This window comes from Taudactylus pleione, unplaced genomic scaffold (assembly GCF_031769625.1).
Source record: "Taudactylus pleione unplaced genomic scaffold, aTauple2 ptg000019l, whole genome shotgun sequence".
NCBI lineage: Eukaryota > Metazoa > Chordata > Amphibia > Anura > Myobatrachidae > Taudactylus > Taudactylus pleione.
Window position 1 is genome coordinate 29,247,753 of NW_028284421.1, and position 15,261 is coordinate 29,263,013.

The 15,261-nt window shown below is 42.2% G+C and overlaps 1 protein-coding gene across 1 annotated transcript in view; it reads left to right on the forward strand.

Moving 5' to 3' along the window:
* HCN4 (hyperpolarization activated cyclic nucleotide gated potassium channel 4) overlaps window positions 1–15,261 on the forward strand; it is a 202,495-nt gene that overhangs the window by 161,079 nt on the left and 26,155 nt on the right. Inside the window, exons 6-7 of the mRNA XM_088446221.1 lie at window positions 927–1,167; window positions 10,013–10,177. Of these exons, the coding sequence (XP_088302347.1) occupies window positions 927–1,167; window positions 10,013–10,177 (406 nt within the window). The remainder of the gene's footprint in view (window positions 1–926; window positions 1,168–10,012; window positions 10,178–15,261) is intronic.

Here is a 15,261-nt window from a genome sequence, read left to right on the forward strand (position 1 = left end):
TGACAAGGTCCCTATCTGCGTTTGCTTCCCATTCATATAAATGGATTTCTCACTGACTTGATTGTGCAAGTAGTTTAATGACTGCCTACCATGATCTGGAGAGAGCAAATTCTCTTAGGACGAGCATGATAGGAACAGAGCAGGTGAGCAGATGCGGCTTTTATCTTGCATAGAACCCACAAAAAGAAAATGTGTAGGGTTGGGTGACATTAATTGTGTAAAGAATACTGCTAGATGCTAAGGTCTGGCGTAGATATAACTTATGAATACAATAGAATGCATACACTACACAGATGAAAAGTGGATGAGTTTAGCAATTAAATAATACATTATATTCAGCAACGCATTAATTGCATGAATACATGAATAGTTCACAATACATAGTTCTACCGATCTCTGAGCCTGATTCAGCAAAGGACGCAATAGCTATCGCAGCTGCTTACATGGTAGCAGCTGTGATAGCTCTAATATGGTAATGCAGCAGGAGGCGTCATGCCTCCTGCATGCATTACTGATCCGAGTTGGGTTCTAGAATGCAACACGCAACATCAGATCATCTGCGATACCATCGGCTGGCTAAGTGACCCAAGGGGTCACGGAAGCCGGCTGCTGCGGACGTTGAAAAGAGGCCAGGAAATCTCTGTCAGCCGACGGAGATCCTGGCCTTGTCACTCTCCCACAGCGGCAGTGACACACCTCCGTTTTGAGAAACAGAGGCTCTCGCCGCCCCCTCCCTGATACGGCAGCAGACTATCAATCACTGACAGTCTGCTGCCGAACTGCGAGCAACCTCGCAGATCCATACTACGCATGCGCAAGTTACCGAGCATTGGGAACCTGCGCTCTCTGCTGAATCAGGCTCTCTGTTTCAAGATTTTTAATCAGTGGTTCAGCTTGTCTTATATCACAATATTTTCCTCCTGCAGGAGATCATCAATTTTAACTGCCGCAAGCTGGTAGCCTCCATGCCACTTTTTGCCAATGCTGACCCCAACTTTGTGACATCAATGCTCACAAAGTTGAGATTTGAAGTCTTTCAACCTGGCGATTATCTTATCAGAGAAGGAACAGTTGGTAAGAAGATGTTCTTCATACAGCATGGTGTTGTCAGTATCTTGAGCAAGGGCAGCAAAGAAACCAAACTTGCTGATGGATCCTACTTTGGAGGTAATTCAATTCTCCTTCTACTGTTTGTAATATAGAGTGTACTTAGATTTGCTGTGACTTCTACAACATTTTTATCTCCATATGTATTTCATACTAATAGCTTACATTTTCAGAAATAGCTGAGCATTATTCAATGGTATTTAATATGACAAAAAGTCAGTGATTGAGCGAAAAATTATGACAGCAACTTTACTTACATAAATATATATGCTAGATAGATTGTTATATAAGAAACAGAAATAGAACACTCTATTTTAATGGTTTCTTAAAAATATACTATAACTCCCTTTTGGAACATGGCAAAAATATGTTATTCTTTCCGCTAATTATGGTAAAATGTTATTTATACACAGTAGATAAAAAGCATCATTTGGTTACATTGATTCCTAGGGGATACATATCATCCCTATAGGTTCCTTGTGTGGCTTGTATGGGATGTAATCACCATCCTGGCGGTTGGGATGCCAGCGCTCAGAATCCTAGCTCCAGAAACCCGACTGCCAGCATCCCAACTGTAAGTATTAAGGTTAGGGGGAGTATTAGGCACTAGGGGGAGGGTTATGGTTAGGCTGCGGGGGAGGAGGGGGAGGCTGTGGGGATGGAGAGTTAGGGTTAGACCATGGGGATGGAGAGTTAGGCCGCGCGGATGGAGAGTTAGGGTTAGACCGTGGGGACGGAGAGTTTGGCCGCGGGGATGGAGAGTTAGGGTTAGACCGTGGGGACGGAGAGTTAGGCCGTGGGGATGGAGAGTTAGGGTTAGACCGTGGGGATGGAGAGTTAGGACGCGGGGATAGAGAGTTAGGGTTAGACCGTGGGGATGGAGAGTTAGGGTTAGGCTGCAGGAATGGAGGGTTAGAGTTAGGCTGTGGGAAAGGTGGGATAGGGGGAGAGTTAGGCTAATTACGTTCAGGCGTCGGGATTCTGACCACCAGCATCCCAACCACCAGGATCCTGTACCCAACCTGCTTGTATATATTCTTGAAATTCTTGATGTTCTTCTGTTACTTTCAGAAGATACACATTTATTCAGAGATCTTTAAAAATATGTATTTGGGGAATTATTGCTTTAATCAATTATGCTTCCATTCAGGAAAATAAGCTTAGATTGACCCAAATGTGGTTCTTTCTAGCAAATACATTTTAGCTATCTTTTAAAGAGTTTCCAATTCTTAACAGTGCAATAAAAAGGTTTCATTGCCCATGTGTGATTACAGAGCAACTACACAAGGTGACAGAAAGCTGGCCTCCTGAAGTCTATCAGTTTACCCGTTCTTTAGGCTCAATTCTGCATTAATACCGATCTTGTCCGGAATATTTTCAGACAGCATTAACACAATATTTTTTTTTTCTCGCTATTCAGGAAAAAACTTTTCACCGACAGCGGTTGTGTTACTGCTGTCCCTTGCAAAGACTTTGCAGGCAGTATTTTTGGTAGATTGGAAAGACTGCCTGCTCTGCTCAATGCTCCATCCCTGCACAGTATATACTGTATATATTGATTTTTATACATACTATACTAGCGACCCGTCCCGGCATCACACAGGAGCATTTTAGAATTTACGTCAATAGTTCTTTATTAACCGAGGTCTTATAAGATTGCCATGTAGACAACATTAGTCGTTTGTCCTCTTGACATCAACATGTAAAGTTTGAGTTTTGACATGATACGCAAAAGGGCCACATAAAGTTGTCTATGAGAAAAACAGTTTCCACTTAGGTCATCTCCAGCCATATTAAGTGTCTGTCCCTGTGGTTTATTTATTGTCATGCTAAATCAGACCCTTACTGGGAATTGGACAAATTTGAAATTAAAGAATCATTTTTTCACATAAATGGAATGGGAACAGTGAAAAAAAGGTAAAAACTAAAATTTTGTATCAGTAAACAGGGCTTACAGTACATCAATTTATCTGGAGAAACCAGATAATACGTATAAATCTCTACATGATATAACACATTTGACATTCCCCTCCCTCACCTGTGTAGAAATACAATCCCTCCCTCTCACCTGTAGTAACACATTACTCTCACACAACTGTAGTAACTTATTCCCCTCCCTCACCTCTGGAGTAACACATTGCACTCCCTCGCCTATGTTGTAACACATTCCCTTCCTTTACCCCGTAGAAACAAATTTGACATTCCCCTCCCTCGCCTGTGTAGTAACACATTTTCCTCTCTCACCTCTGTAGTAACACATTCCACTCCTACTATATACCCGTGTAGTAACACATTCCTCTTCCTCTCCCATGTTGTAACACAATCCCTTCCCTCACCCCGTAGTAACACATTTGACATTCCCCTCCCTTACCTCTGGAGTAACACATTCCCCTCCCTCACCTCTGGAGTAACACATTCCCCTCCCTCACCTTTGTTGTAAAACATTCCCTTCCTTTACCCCATAGTAACACATTTGACATTCCCCTCCCTCACCTGTGCAGTAACACATTTCCTCTCTCACCTCTGTAGTAACACATTCCCCTCCTATACCTGTGTAGTAATACATTCCTCTCCCTCTTTTGTGTAGTAACACATTCCCTTCACTCCCTATTCAAATAGAGGAGCCACACCAACTGCTAGTGATGTTTGGCAGCACTTGGGATGATAGTTGGCATTTGAATATGAACTGTGCCACAGCCACAATGAGACAGTCAGGCAGGACATTGCACAGAGGGAGGAAACATTTTAGTCCTTTTCACCCCCTTAGGGGTTGAATTTTGAAAAAACACGTCTTAGTGGGCACTTACATCATGGAAGGCATATACTGCCCAATTTTTATGTTTCTAGGTTCAGAGGTTTGGGCTGGGTGTTGATGAGTCAATGAGTCAATCAGGACATTTAATTTTTGTATACAGGGTGGTTCAAACGTGTGGAAACACCCTTATGAAAAGGAAATGAGTAAGGAAATGTTAATCCAGTGTCTACACCTTTGATATGGGAGGAAAACTTTTTAGGGTATGTCACCAGTATGGCGAACATCTTGAAGTCAGCCATCTTCAAATCTAATTTTTTAATTGGGGAGGTAGTCACGTGACATATCAAACAGATGCAGAATTTTATAAGAGAAACAATGGTGTTCTTTGTTTTAATGTATCTTTATTCATTCTCCAGTTTTAACATTAAAATTTATAGGATATGTATATTTTAAAGGTGGCTACTGGACTGGACCTCTGCAACCAATCCACCTTTGGGGAAACTGCATATCAAGATATTCCCTTACAATGAGTCCACAATGAGTGGGGCACCATGCTGGAAGAAATTAGTATATGGCCCATCATAATGAGGGAAAAATCTCTTCATGTAATGTGCTGCTGTTACTGTTCCATCAATAAAGAATGGTCCCTCAATACGGGTACCCCACAAACTACACCATACCAACTATTTTGCCGAGGCTACAACCCTATAGGCATCCATCCAGTGCAGGTTTGTCTCTGACCTGTACCTGCAGTTCTATATTGATGAAGAAATGTGCCTCATCACTAAACAATACCTGGTGTGGAAAATGAGGGTTCAGTTGTAGTTGCTGTGCTACCCAGTGTGCAAACTCCACCCAACGGTCTGGGTCATCCTCAGTCAGGTGTTGCAACATCTAAATCTTATAGAGGTGCCATTTACTTGTAGACAAAATTCTCAAAATGGCCGTATGACTTACCTGACATTCACGAGACAGACGACGAGTGGTACTTTGTGGGCTCTTTGAAAATGATGCCAGCACAGCAGTTGTTGTTGCTTCGTCTATAACAGTTTTTAGTCATCCACATTTTGGTTTATCTGCAACTGATCCGGTTTCTTTAAATTTGGCAAGGAATTTGGCAAGTGCTCTGTGAGTAATGAGTGGCCTATTTGGGTGACATTGGTTGGAATCATTTGTAATAGCTTGTGTGCTTCGTTTTCCACATATCAAGACAATTTCAACACATCCTGTTTGTGTTAGTGCCATTGCCATTGTCATGCTAAATAAAACTCAGTTAAAATTCAAGAATGAATAAGATACATTAAAACGAAGAACACCATTGTTTTCCTTATGAAATTCTGCATCTGGTTGATATGTCACTTGACTACCTTCCCAAATAAAAAATTAGAGTTGAATCCCACTCCCATATCATATGTGTAGACACTAAATTAATATTTCCTTACTCATTTCCTTCCACACTTATGGACCACCCTGTATATAGATTGGACTGCGCTGCAAACACACCTCTGGAGTCGCCACTGCTAAGGACACTTTGACTAGGTTTATTTCCATTTGGATACTTCACTTGCTTTGTATTTGGATATTTAATTTTCTCGAACATGGCAAATGGAACATGGCAATATGGAAATGTTAAAGGGGAGATGGTGCCTCACATCACTGTCCCCATCGCAGGAGATGGAGCCTGCCTGTTCTGGTCCCTCTCCTATCTCATGTATGACACTCAGCTAATGACTAGGGAGGTGCGTGGACTAATTGTGTGGCATGTGGTAGACAACTGGGAGGAGTTCTCCATCATGGACAACTGGGAGGAGTTCTCCATCAAGTTGTGAAGCGGGATAACTACACCAGCTCCGCTGAGTACCTCTTTCACATGACCCAACCAACACGCCTTGTACAAACATGTTTCTGTTGTTTTTGCTCTTAATGCCAATAAAAATTGTTTGCAAAAAAAAACAAAAACTAAAAATCTTAATTCACTTAATCTTGAGTCTAGCACACTCATTTACACCGGAGGCATAAAATAAACTAAGCATATAAATTAAGATGGCATGAAGGAAATGAAAATATCTAAGGTCTCCCCGGGTGAAACCAGGTACATCAGCTAGTATGTGTGTATATGTATGTATGTATATATATATATGTGTATGTATGTATGTATATATATATATATATATATATAAAATTACACAGTGGAGGTGTAGTTACCGAGTCGGGGAGGATAGTAGGAGGAGCTTCAGCCGGCGTCAGGGCCTGATTGGACGAGATCCCTCTGTCCCTGCAGTTTTTCGGCTGAAATAAGAAGATGGCATCATATAATAAAGTAAACTTTTACGCCTCTTTTTTCTGTTTTCCTGCTACCTGCATATTAGAAAAAGTGCATTACAGTGCAATATTGTAGTAGCGGTGCATTAACGGAGACGATAATTGCGTTATCGTCTTAATTAACCCTTTGCTAAATAGCGGGAATACCTAAATTATGCAGAAAAGATTATTTCTGCACGATTTATGTAGAAATTTGCTAGCTGAATAGAACCATTCGTTTACACACAGTGAATTGCTGGAAATCATTTCAACTAAAGTAACTTGCTTTTATTGCACATAACACTGCATATTTACAATATACCCATTTTACAAAGACCTTACCTCATTGTTTAATAAGCAGTTTTGTTTTATTCCTGTGTTTGTTATATTGCTGTTGCCATTTACGTAAATAGAAGTAATATAAATAATATTTCTTAATGAACATTCTGTATACTGTTATTTCATTGTCTGCTCAGCACAGCCAGAGATTAAATCTTAAAACTGTTATTAATAATTGGAAAGACAGCGCCCTCAGGGGTCCGTAACATACAAAGTGCAACATTTATAAAAACTGTTGACTGTTAAAAACACACAGACAGAATTCAGCCATCAATTTTTGTCAGACAAATCATATAAATTAATCCCATGTAATTTCTTGCTATTTATTGTGTGCAGCTGTTACATTTTTAGCCTTTTGTTGTATGCGTATTGCTAATGTACACAGCATGCGGCACAATGCACTTCCCATTCTTTTCAGTCAACATGATTTATCACATGCAACATAAATTGCAGCATTCTGTAATTCTCGGTAGGGCTGTCACAAGACTGTCACATTACCTGACGAGGCTGACGTTGGCTTCTTATTCATGCTCCAGTTTCCTAAGCCGGGTACACACTAGACAACATTGTAAACTAATTTGCCAATAACGAGCAATTGTTATGACAAATTCCTTTAGTCGTCCATTTTGTACGGAAAATGTCACTGACGATGCGCGCTTCCGCACGTCGTCAGTGACCTCGTCCGTCGCACCTACATGTAGGTATGACGAGCGATATAGTCAGCGGGGGCAATGCAGCCTCATACAGCATGGCCCCACGCGTCATTTCGTCGCTGCCTGCCTCGGCAAGTGCATACACATACCGGGTTCCATTGTGAGCGAGGTCAGTATACACTAGACATCATCTAGTGCAGCGGTCACCAACCCGTCGCTTGCGATATACCAGTGGCTCGCAGCCGCAATCGGGGTAGCTCACCTTACAGGGTCGGCGGTGTTAAGTCTTTGACTTATACTTCAATAAGGGTTTCTTAATAACCTGGACACAGTGAGTGTTGCATGATTCTTTACTGAAAACTACAGGAAACCAAAGACACAGAATAGAGATTCATGCGCCAACTAATACATAGAAAAAATAAGATCCGTTGCAACCTGCGACCGGAATACTTACACAGCAATGAGAACTATATACACCACAGGCGGCGGCACGGCAGTAGCTCGCCTTACGACACTAAGCTCACGGCGCTGACATTGTTAAGAGCAGCGCTAACAGTGTTCTTTAGAGCAGCGCTGACCGGCCACTTGTTTGGTGGGAGTGTGGGACCTTGCCATCCACTTTCCCACCTGCAGTCATAATACATCCAGTAGCACCCGGCTCTCCCAGCTGACAGCTCTCAACAGGCATCAGAGGTACAGATTGGGCACTTTGAAAAAGGGGTGTGGGACCATAAAGTGGATGGAGATAAAGTCCCAGCCAATCAGCTCCCAACTGCCATGTCACAGGCTGTGTTTGAAAAATCGCCGTTAGGAGCTGATTGGTTGGGACTTTGGGTCTGATTCAGAGCCGCTCGTAAGTGGCCGCTCGTTCGTTCCGAGCGATGTTTGCCCAACTGCGCATGCGTACGGATTGTAATACGCATGCGCGAACCAGTCAGTGCGGCCGAAAATCGTTTGTTCGCTAAATAGCGAAAGCCTGCTATTTTGAGTGACAGGAGGAGGCGTATGTGGGTGGTAACAGGGGAAGGTGCTTGAAAACGGGGAGTGGAGATCAGAACGCAGGCGTGCTTAAAGGTCAAAACGGGCGTTTTATGGGTGTGCATAATTAATATAGCAGCGTCATTGACCACGTCACTGGGTTATTTTATAGTCAGAACTGCTAGCAAGATTGCGGTAGGAAAAACCAACCACAAGAATAGCGAGCAGTTCATACGCTGGTCGATGTACTCGATTAATCTAATAAATAGCGGACATGACGTAGGATGCGAGCGGCCAGGGGGCGTAGTTTCCAAAAAAACGACCGCAAGTTTTGTTCGCTCGTTCAGACATAGAGGCGTGAACAGACTGCAAAGAGCGAACGGTTCATTTGAATAGCCACCCCTTTTTTCAGAACGAACGACCGCAAATAGCGTCCGGCTCTGAATCAGGCCCTTTATCTCCATTCACTTTATCTCCATCCAAGGCTTAGTAGCTTTATCACTGTATTGTTTTTCTACGACAAATTTGGTTATTAGCCAGATTTTAGCTTTCTAAAATAAAATGTGGCTCTTCAAGACGTCTCATTTTTCTCAAGTAGCTCCCACCCCAAAGGTTGGAGACCACTAGTCTAGTGTGTACCTGGCTTTATTCAGAACATGTTAGATTAAAACAATTAAATCAAATTGGATCGCTAAGTTCACAAACAAAAAAGGGTGTCTATTACACAAATCTCAATTGTATTGTGCTTGACGCAGCAAGGTTTTGGGCATGAAATAGGGTGGTAAAGTGGGCACAGGGACCAGATGTTATACATTTGAATAAGTAGCTGTAGTTGTGCAAATAGCCTTGGGCAACAAATTTGACACTTGGAACCCAAAGAGGGGGGGGTCACTGAAATATGACCCACTTGCAATTTGCCTTGCACAGCAACCCCAAACCGTGTTAGACCAAGCACAATACAATTGAGATTTGTGTAATAGACACTCTTTGTTTATACAATGTACTTAGCTATCCAATTTGATTTCAGTGTTTTAACATAACATGTTCTGAATAAGAAGCTGGAGCATGAATAAGAAGCTGGTCAAATAAGAAGCTAACTTCAGCCTCGTCATTACCTGTGGGCAGGGCCGTAACTAGGGTGGTGCGACATGTGCCACAGCACAGGGCACAGCAGGGAGGGGGCGCTGTATGGGGCTGTCAATTTTCTGTTTATAATCATTCTCACTTGTAGTTTGCTTTTCTTTTATCTCCAGCATCTCCTGGCTGCCCCTATCTCTTTACTGGCCGACTCCCCCTCCTTCTGGCCACCTCCTTCAGCACCTTCAGTCACATTCTCTTTTAATTAAAACACACATTTCAAAATACTGTCAAACCTGGGAGCCAAACCCATCACCTCTCACATGGCAGTCAGACACCTAACATATGGAGCTATCCACAATTTCTGATGGCAGTCCATGAGGCAACACCCCTTTTTAGGGTGCACGTTTTACTCTTTCTGGCCCAGGGCACCAAAAAAGTCTAGTTATGGTTCTGCCTGTGCACGGCGCACCACACAGTTCCTACTGTGCATGCCGTGCTCATTAGATGAGACGTACTTGCACCCACTGCTACTTCGGTAGAGAAGAGAACCGGGAACGTGGAGGTAAGTATAACAGGACAGGAGGCGGCGGGGTCAGAGGGAGCTACTGACAGGGACAGGCGGCTGAGGATCTGACAAGTCCTATTATTTGCTAGTATAGCTATATAAATGTTCAGTCACTACTTGGCTCTGCCAGCTATTATTTGTGCACAAACATCATTTTTACAGGTGCCAATTTTTATAAAGCACGGAAGCAGGATTTTTGTTGTAACATTGATGTTTTTATTACATCCCTCCCAGAAATATGCCTGCTGACACGAGGTCGACGAACCGCGAGTGTGAGAGCTGACACATACTGTCGACTGTACTCATTGAGTGTAGACCATTTCAATGAGGTTCTGGAGGAGTATCCAATGATGAGACGGGCATTTGAGAGCGTGGCACTAGACCGCTTGGATCGGATTGGTGAGTAAAAGCATCACAACAACTCCTCTGATAACTCAAAAGATTATCCACAATGTTCTCATGGACGTATATTGTTATTTTTTACCATCCCATAGGATCACAATCATGAAATAGGTTGAATCTGTGATTAAAGCATATTTGCTCATTAGTGGAAACACCACTGTTGGTGTCCCCTAGTAGCAGAAAGATAAGCCACTAGTATATAATGTCACTAATATTATGGCATCCACTTCTCTTCATTCATGTGAGGGTAGTGACTCATTCTTCACCTGTCCCCCCCCCCCCCCCCATTTATTTTATTAACATGCCCTTCTTTATATTCCACATTACAATTACCAACATTCCCTAGTTAACAGACAATGGACGGATTTAGGTGTATTGCATGACAGGATTATATAAAGCGATAAAACAGAGCATTCTTGTAGCAGTACGTAGTAATCAGTGTAATGACTGTATGGCCATAATTCGTAGATTTCTGTACACGGGTAAAACAAAATATTAACACATTTTATTGGTTAAAAAACACTGTTGTACCAACATCTGTATGACAATATGACAAAATGTATGTAAAATAAGATCAATTTACCTCAACCTCACATTTATCGATTTCTATCCCTACTATAGCTTCCACTTTTCCATTCTTTTCCATTCTAGTTTCCAATCAAAACCTCAGGGTGTATTTGCTAAACATTGGTTTTGCATTTTCCAGCAGTTTTGCAATCCACTTATTTGCTAAATACCAAGCTAATGGGAAACAGCCAAGCAACCACACTTTAAAATAGACTTGAACATCGGTTTACTATCAATGTTTTTATCGCTACAAGTAAACCCCATACTTACTAATACTCCTTTTCCACTGCTGCAATAACCCCGGTTATTACTGGGTCTTCTCGGGTAGCGGATCCAGGGGGGTGGGGGCGATCAGGGCGCTCACCCCCCGTACACAAAGCCCCGATTCCCAAGAGCCCCACCCACTTCATTACAAAGAAATAGGCTCAGCCAGGCAGCCGTCATCAGCAGAGCAGGCGCGCCGTCTGTCACATCACGTATATGTGACAGACTCTCTGCAGCCAGAGACTGGTGCTGGGTGGCCGCGGCGGGGATGGCTGAGTTATAACGATACTAGATCAGAACCTCTATACACTCCTTCCTATACCTTCTGATAACCTGCCTATACCTTCTGAGGATGACGCTAATTTGCATACGCAGTCATACAGTAAATAAAGACTTAGACCTGGAATCTGTGGTTCCAAAGCACAAGTGTTATTCAAGTAAAAGTTCAGACAGTTACACGCAATTGATCCAGACACAATTTAGGCGCAAAAGGAATTATACAGACCCAAGTACAGTATACATACGCAGCGCTTCTGGACCCGAATATAGGCATCAGCAAGAGAACCCTCGCAATTCAGCATTCAGCACGAAGACTAAGAACCCAGCATTTGAGCATACATATTTATACCCCCCCAGAATAGACAGGACAATAGAGAAGTTTGTTGCTGATGTCATTGGTTCCAGGGGAGAAGCATCTGTTACAGAGCATTTAACAGGCTGGTTCAAATAGACTCTTCCTGCCTCTAACAGCTGGGAGTCTTTCCCTTCCCGCCCCCTGTAACATCCTAACAGTTGTTCATGAAATATACATTTTGTTGCTTGTAGTCTCTGCGGTCCATAAGTTGAGAATACATGATGCGATCTTCACACCGATAGTACCGGAATTCTGTTGAAAGAGTACGCATCAGTATGAAACCAAACACGACTTTCCTAGTATATATAAAACCTTAGTTATCAAATATGTTTATTTCTCAGCATTTAAACTAACTGAACCAACTTAAATCATATACTTTAAAGCTTATTAAACCTTATGTGTGATTATGTAATGTGTGAGTATTCGGGGTTTGATATAAGGATGCTAGTTAACTTGGGGCAGATGCGTGTGCATAAAGCTAAAAAAACAGCGGTTTCATACAAAATCCTATGCATTCGCTAATATGCGACTAGTTAACAGCGCAATTGTGGGTATTAATGTGTGTATGAGAAATGGTGAAAGATGCAATCGCATGGTGCTAATAGTATTATCACCACATGTACTAAAATATGAGTTTATCTAAAATGGCGCTTAGGCGGCCATTCGCAAAATGGCGTCTTGTGATCTCATTTTCAAGATGGCGTCTTGCGGCCAGTCGCAAGATGGCGTCATCGCGATTACATTTTAAACTGAACTTGTCTCAGCCAATTATTCAGCTTCGACAGTCCACCCTTTGATAGCAAACAACATGCTATCACAATCTGCTATTAGAATTTAGTTTAGGCTTACATTTACATAGTATTTAGTATTTTTGTGGGATGGCACAAGGTGGTTCTTAATCCATCAATAATGTGTCTCTGGGTAGGGACATAAAACTACTATTATACGCACACCGCAGATCTTGGAAGATCATGTTAAAGGTGTGGGAATGCACCAGTCTTATAAAAGCAGTCTTGAAGGGGAATTGAGACTTGACATTACCTGAGGTGTTTTAAAAATAACATTTCAACACAACATTCTATGCATAGCTAAATGTAATACATTAAATGATGGTATTTCCTAGTTCAGGGTTGTACTGCAGTTCTATATTTACCTCGGTATTCATATTGTCATTACTGACCACCATCATAGTTTTGTTCTTGTGTTTTACTCTGTTTTTACATTTTCCACACTTTAACACAAAAGGAACACACCAGACGCATATGCCAATTATTATGATGACAATTAGTATAAGGATCAAGAATTTGGCTATGCTGGCGATCACTTCCTGGACCCATTCCCCTAGACCTGAGAACCATTTCATTGGGTTCAACCATGAAACCCATCCTTCTATCTTCTCCCCTACTTCAGCTACTGAAGCGTTATGGTTCTTACGAAACTCCCATTTTAGCTGCAGAATTACATCCATCTTCCGGTCTATCACCTCCTTGGGGTCGCTGGTATCATTGGTAACATAGGTGCAACATTTTACTCCAAATTGGGTGGCCAATGTTACGCAATATCCTCCAGTAACAGCAGTTAAATAATTCAGCACTAGCCTGTGTTGCACCAGTTCTTTCTTGTACGCTTGCAATTCTCTCCCTGTATACCTGAATGTGTCATCGTACATCTCGGTGATATTATCTATCAATTTAGCAAGTTCCTGGATATATCTAACATTTTATGTACCCCGAGCAATCCTGGTGGGATCCAATGCAACTAAACCTTGAAAGCCAGTTGTCTCACTGATTAACTGAGTGGCTTTATGTATGTCACCAGGTATCATATTTCTTTTGTCTCTGTGTTCATAATGTGTGTGAAGATATGGTGATGGTGTGTTTTTATGTATACCCAGCATTTCAACATGTGTGAGGGTCATAACTTCTGGGACTACTGTTCCCAGGTAACACAAACCTTCGGAACTCGGGGAGAGCCATTTATACGCTTTTCTTCCACATATGAAATATACATTATCAGGGAGAACATAAGGAATGGTATGCATCATTATCATTAAGCACATTTCCCTTGCAAACAATCCTATTTCTGGGTCTTCCATCTGGTACATGCAAATTTCTGGCTGTATTATTTTAGCACAATAACCATTTGGCACCTTACCAATAATTTCTTTGGTGGAACTCAATGTATACCGATACCTAAAATGTTTCCCACCAGACTTAATGGAGCATAACAGATCATAGTTTATGGACTCATTATCAGCTCTTTGTGAGAAGGTCATCGTCTGATTATTGCCCGTCACTTCCCAACTCCCAGGTTTATTGGGGTTGGTTATGTTTAAGCACAAAAGTGATCTATCTACTTGGAATTGATGGAGTTTGAAATGAGGTGGTCTGGATGAGAGAAATTTTCCATCCAAGGTTTTCCCTTTTTGCAATTCTAAAATTTCCGTGGTATTTAGCGGAAATGGCACCAACCCTACGTTATGCTGTCCCTGTGGCACATGTGAACACACCCAGCAATCAGTTTGATTGAACACTTTGCCTACCAAGCTATGATAATCCTCTAGAGGATACCCACCCCAGTACGGATTATATTTAGGTTGGCACCGTTGGATACAGTTCTCATCAACTAGGGACCCACAAAGCTCACAAATACAGGAATCTTCAGACGATAAACCTCCACACCTTCCTCAAGTATCCGGAATGACAGCTCTCTTAACAATAACAGTACTAAGATTGGTCAGACACTCCCCTGATTGGCATTGCACTCCTCCTGACTCCACTCCATCAGCACTGCCATCAGCTCCCGTTTCCTCAATCGGTCCCCCATCACAGACACTGGATATCCCCGAACTGACCAGGATGGTGAACACTCTAAAAGAGAATATGAAAATGAACACAGCAGGTCTGTCCATTGTCACAACAAGATCTGCAAATTTCCCTCAGTTCAGGTATCTCACTACAACCTGTTCAATCCTCCCGGAACAAGCTCACGATTGACAGGTCCACGCTATCAGCTTCGTCTCCGACTTGTTTCTCCACCGGTTGATTGACCTTTTTGCAGTGAGTGGAATGGACCCAGGTATCTCTCTCGGCCACCTTCAAAGATGTAGTACTCGTCAGCAGCACCTGATACGGACCTTCCCACCTATCAGTCAAACAACCTGAACGCAAGAAATTTCTGATCATTACATATTCTCCTGGTTCAACATCATGACAGTTAGTTTCAGGCATATCTTTAGACAACAATTTCAGTTTCTGCTGCTGCTTTAACTGCTTACTCATTGATATAAGTTACCTCGTTGTTACCCTTCAGGTCTTCCTGTGGACTTATAATCGAATGAGATTGTCTACCGAACAATATTTCAAATGGGGACAGATTCAGAGGAGGTCTAGGAGTGGTCCTTATGCTATGTAGGACCAAAGGTAATGCTTCTGGCCAGCCTAGTCCAGTCTCTGCCATGATTTTACTTAACTTATTTTTAATAGTCCCATTCATCCTCTCTACCTTGGCACTGGCTTACGGTCGGTAGGGGGTATGAAGTCGGCTATTAATACCCATCAGCTTACACATATTTTGAAAAACATCACCTGTGAAATGAGTACCCCTATCACTCTCG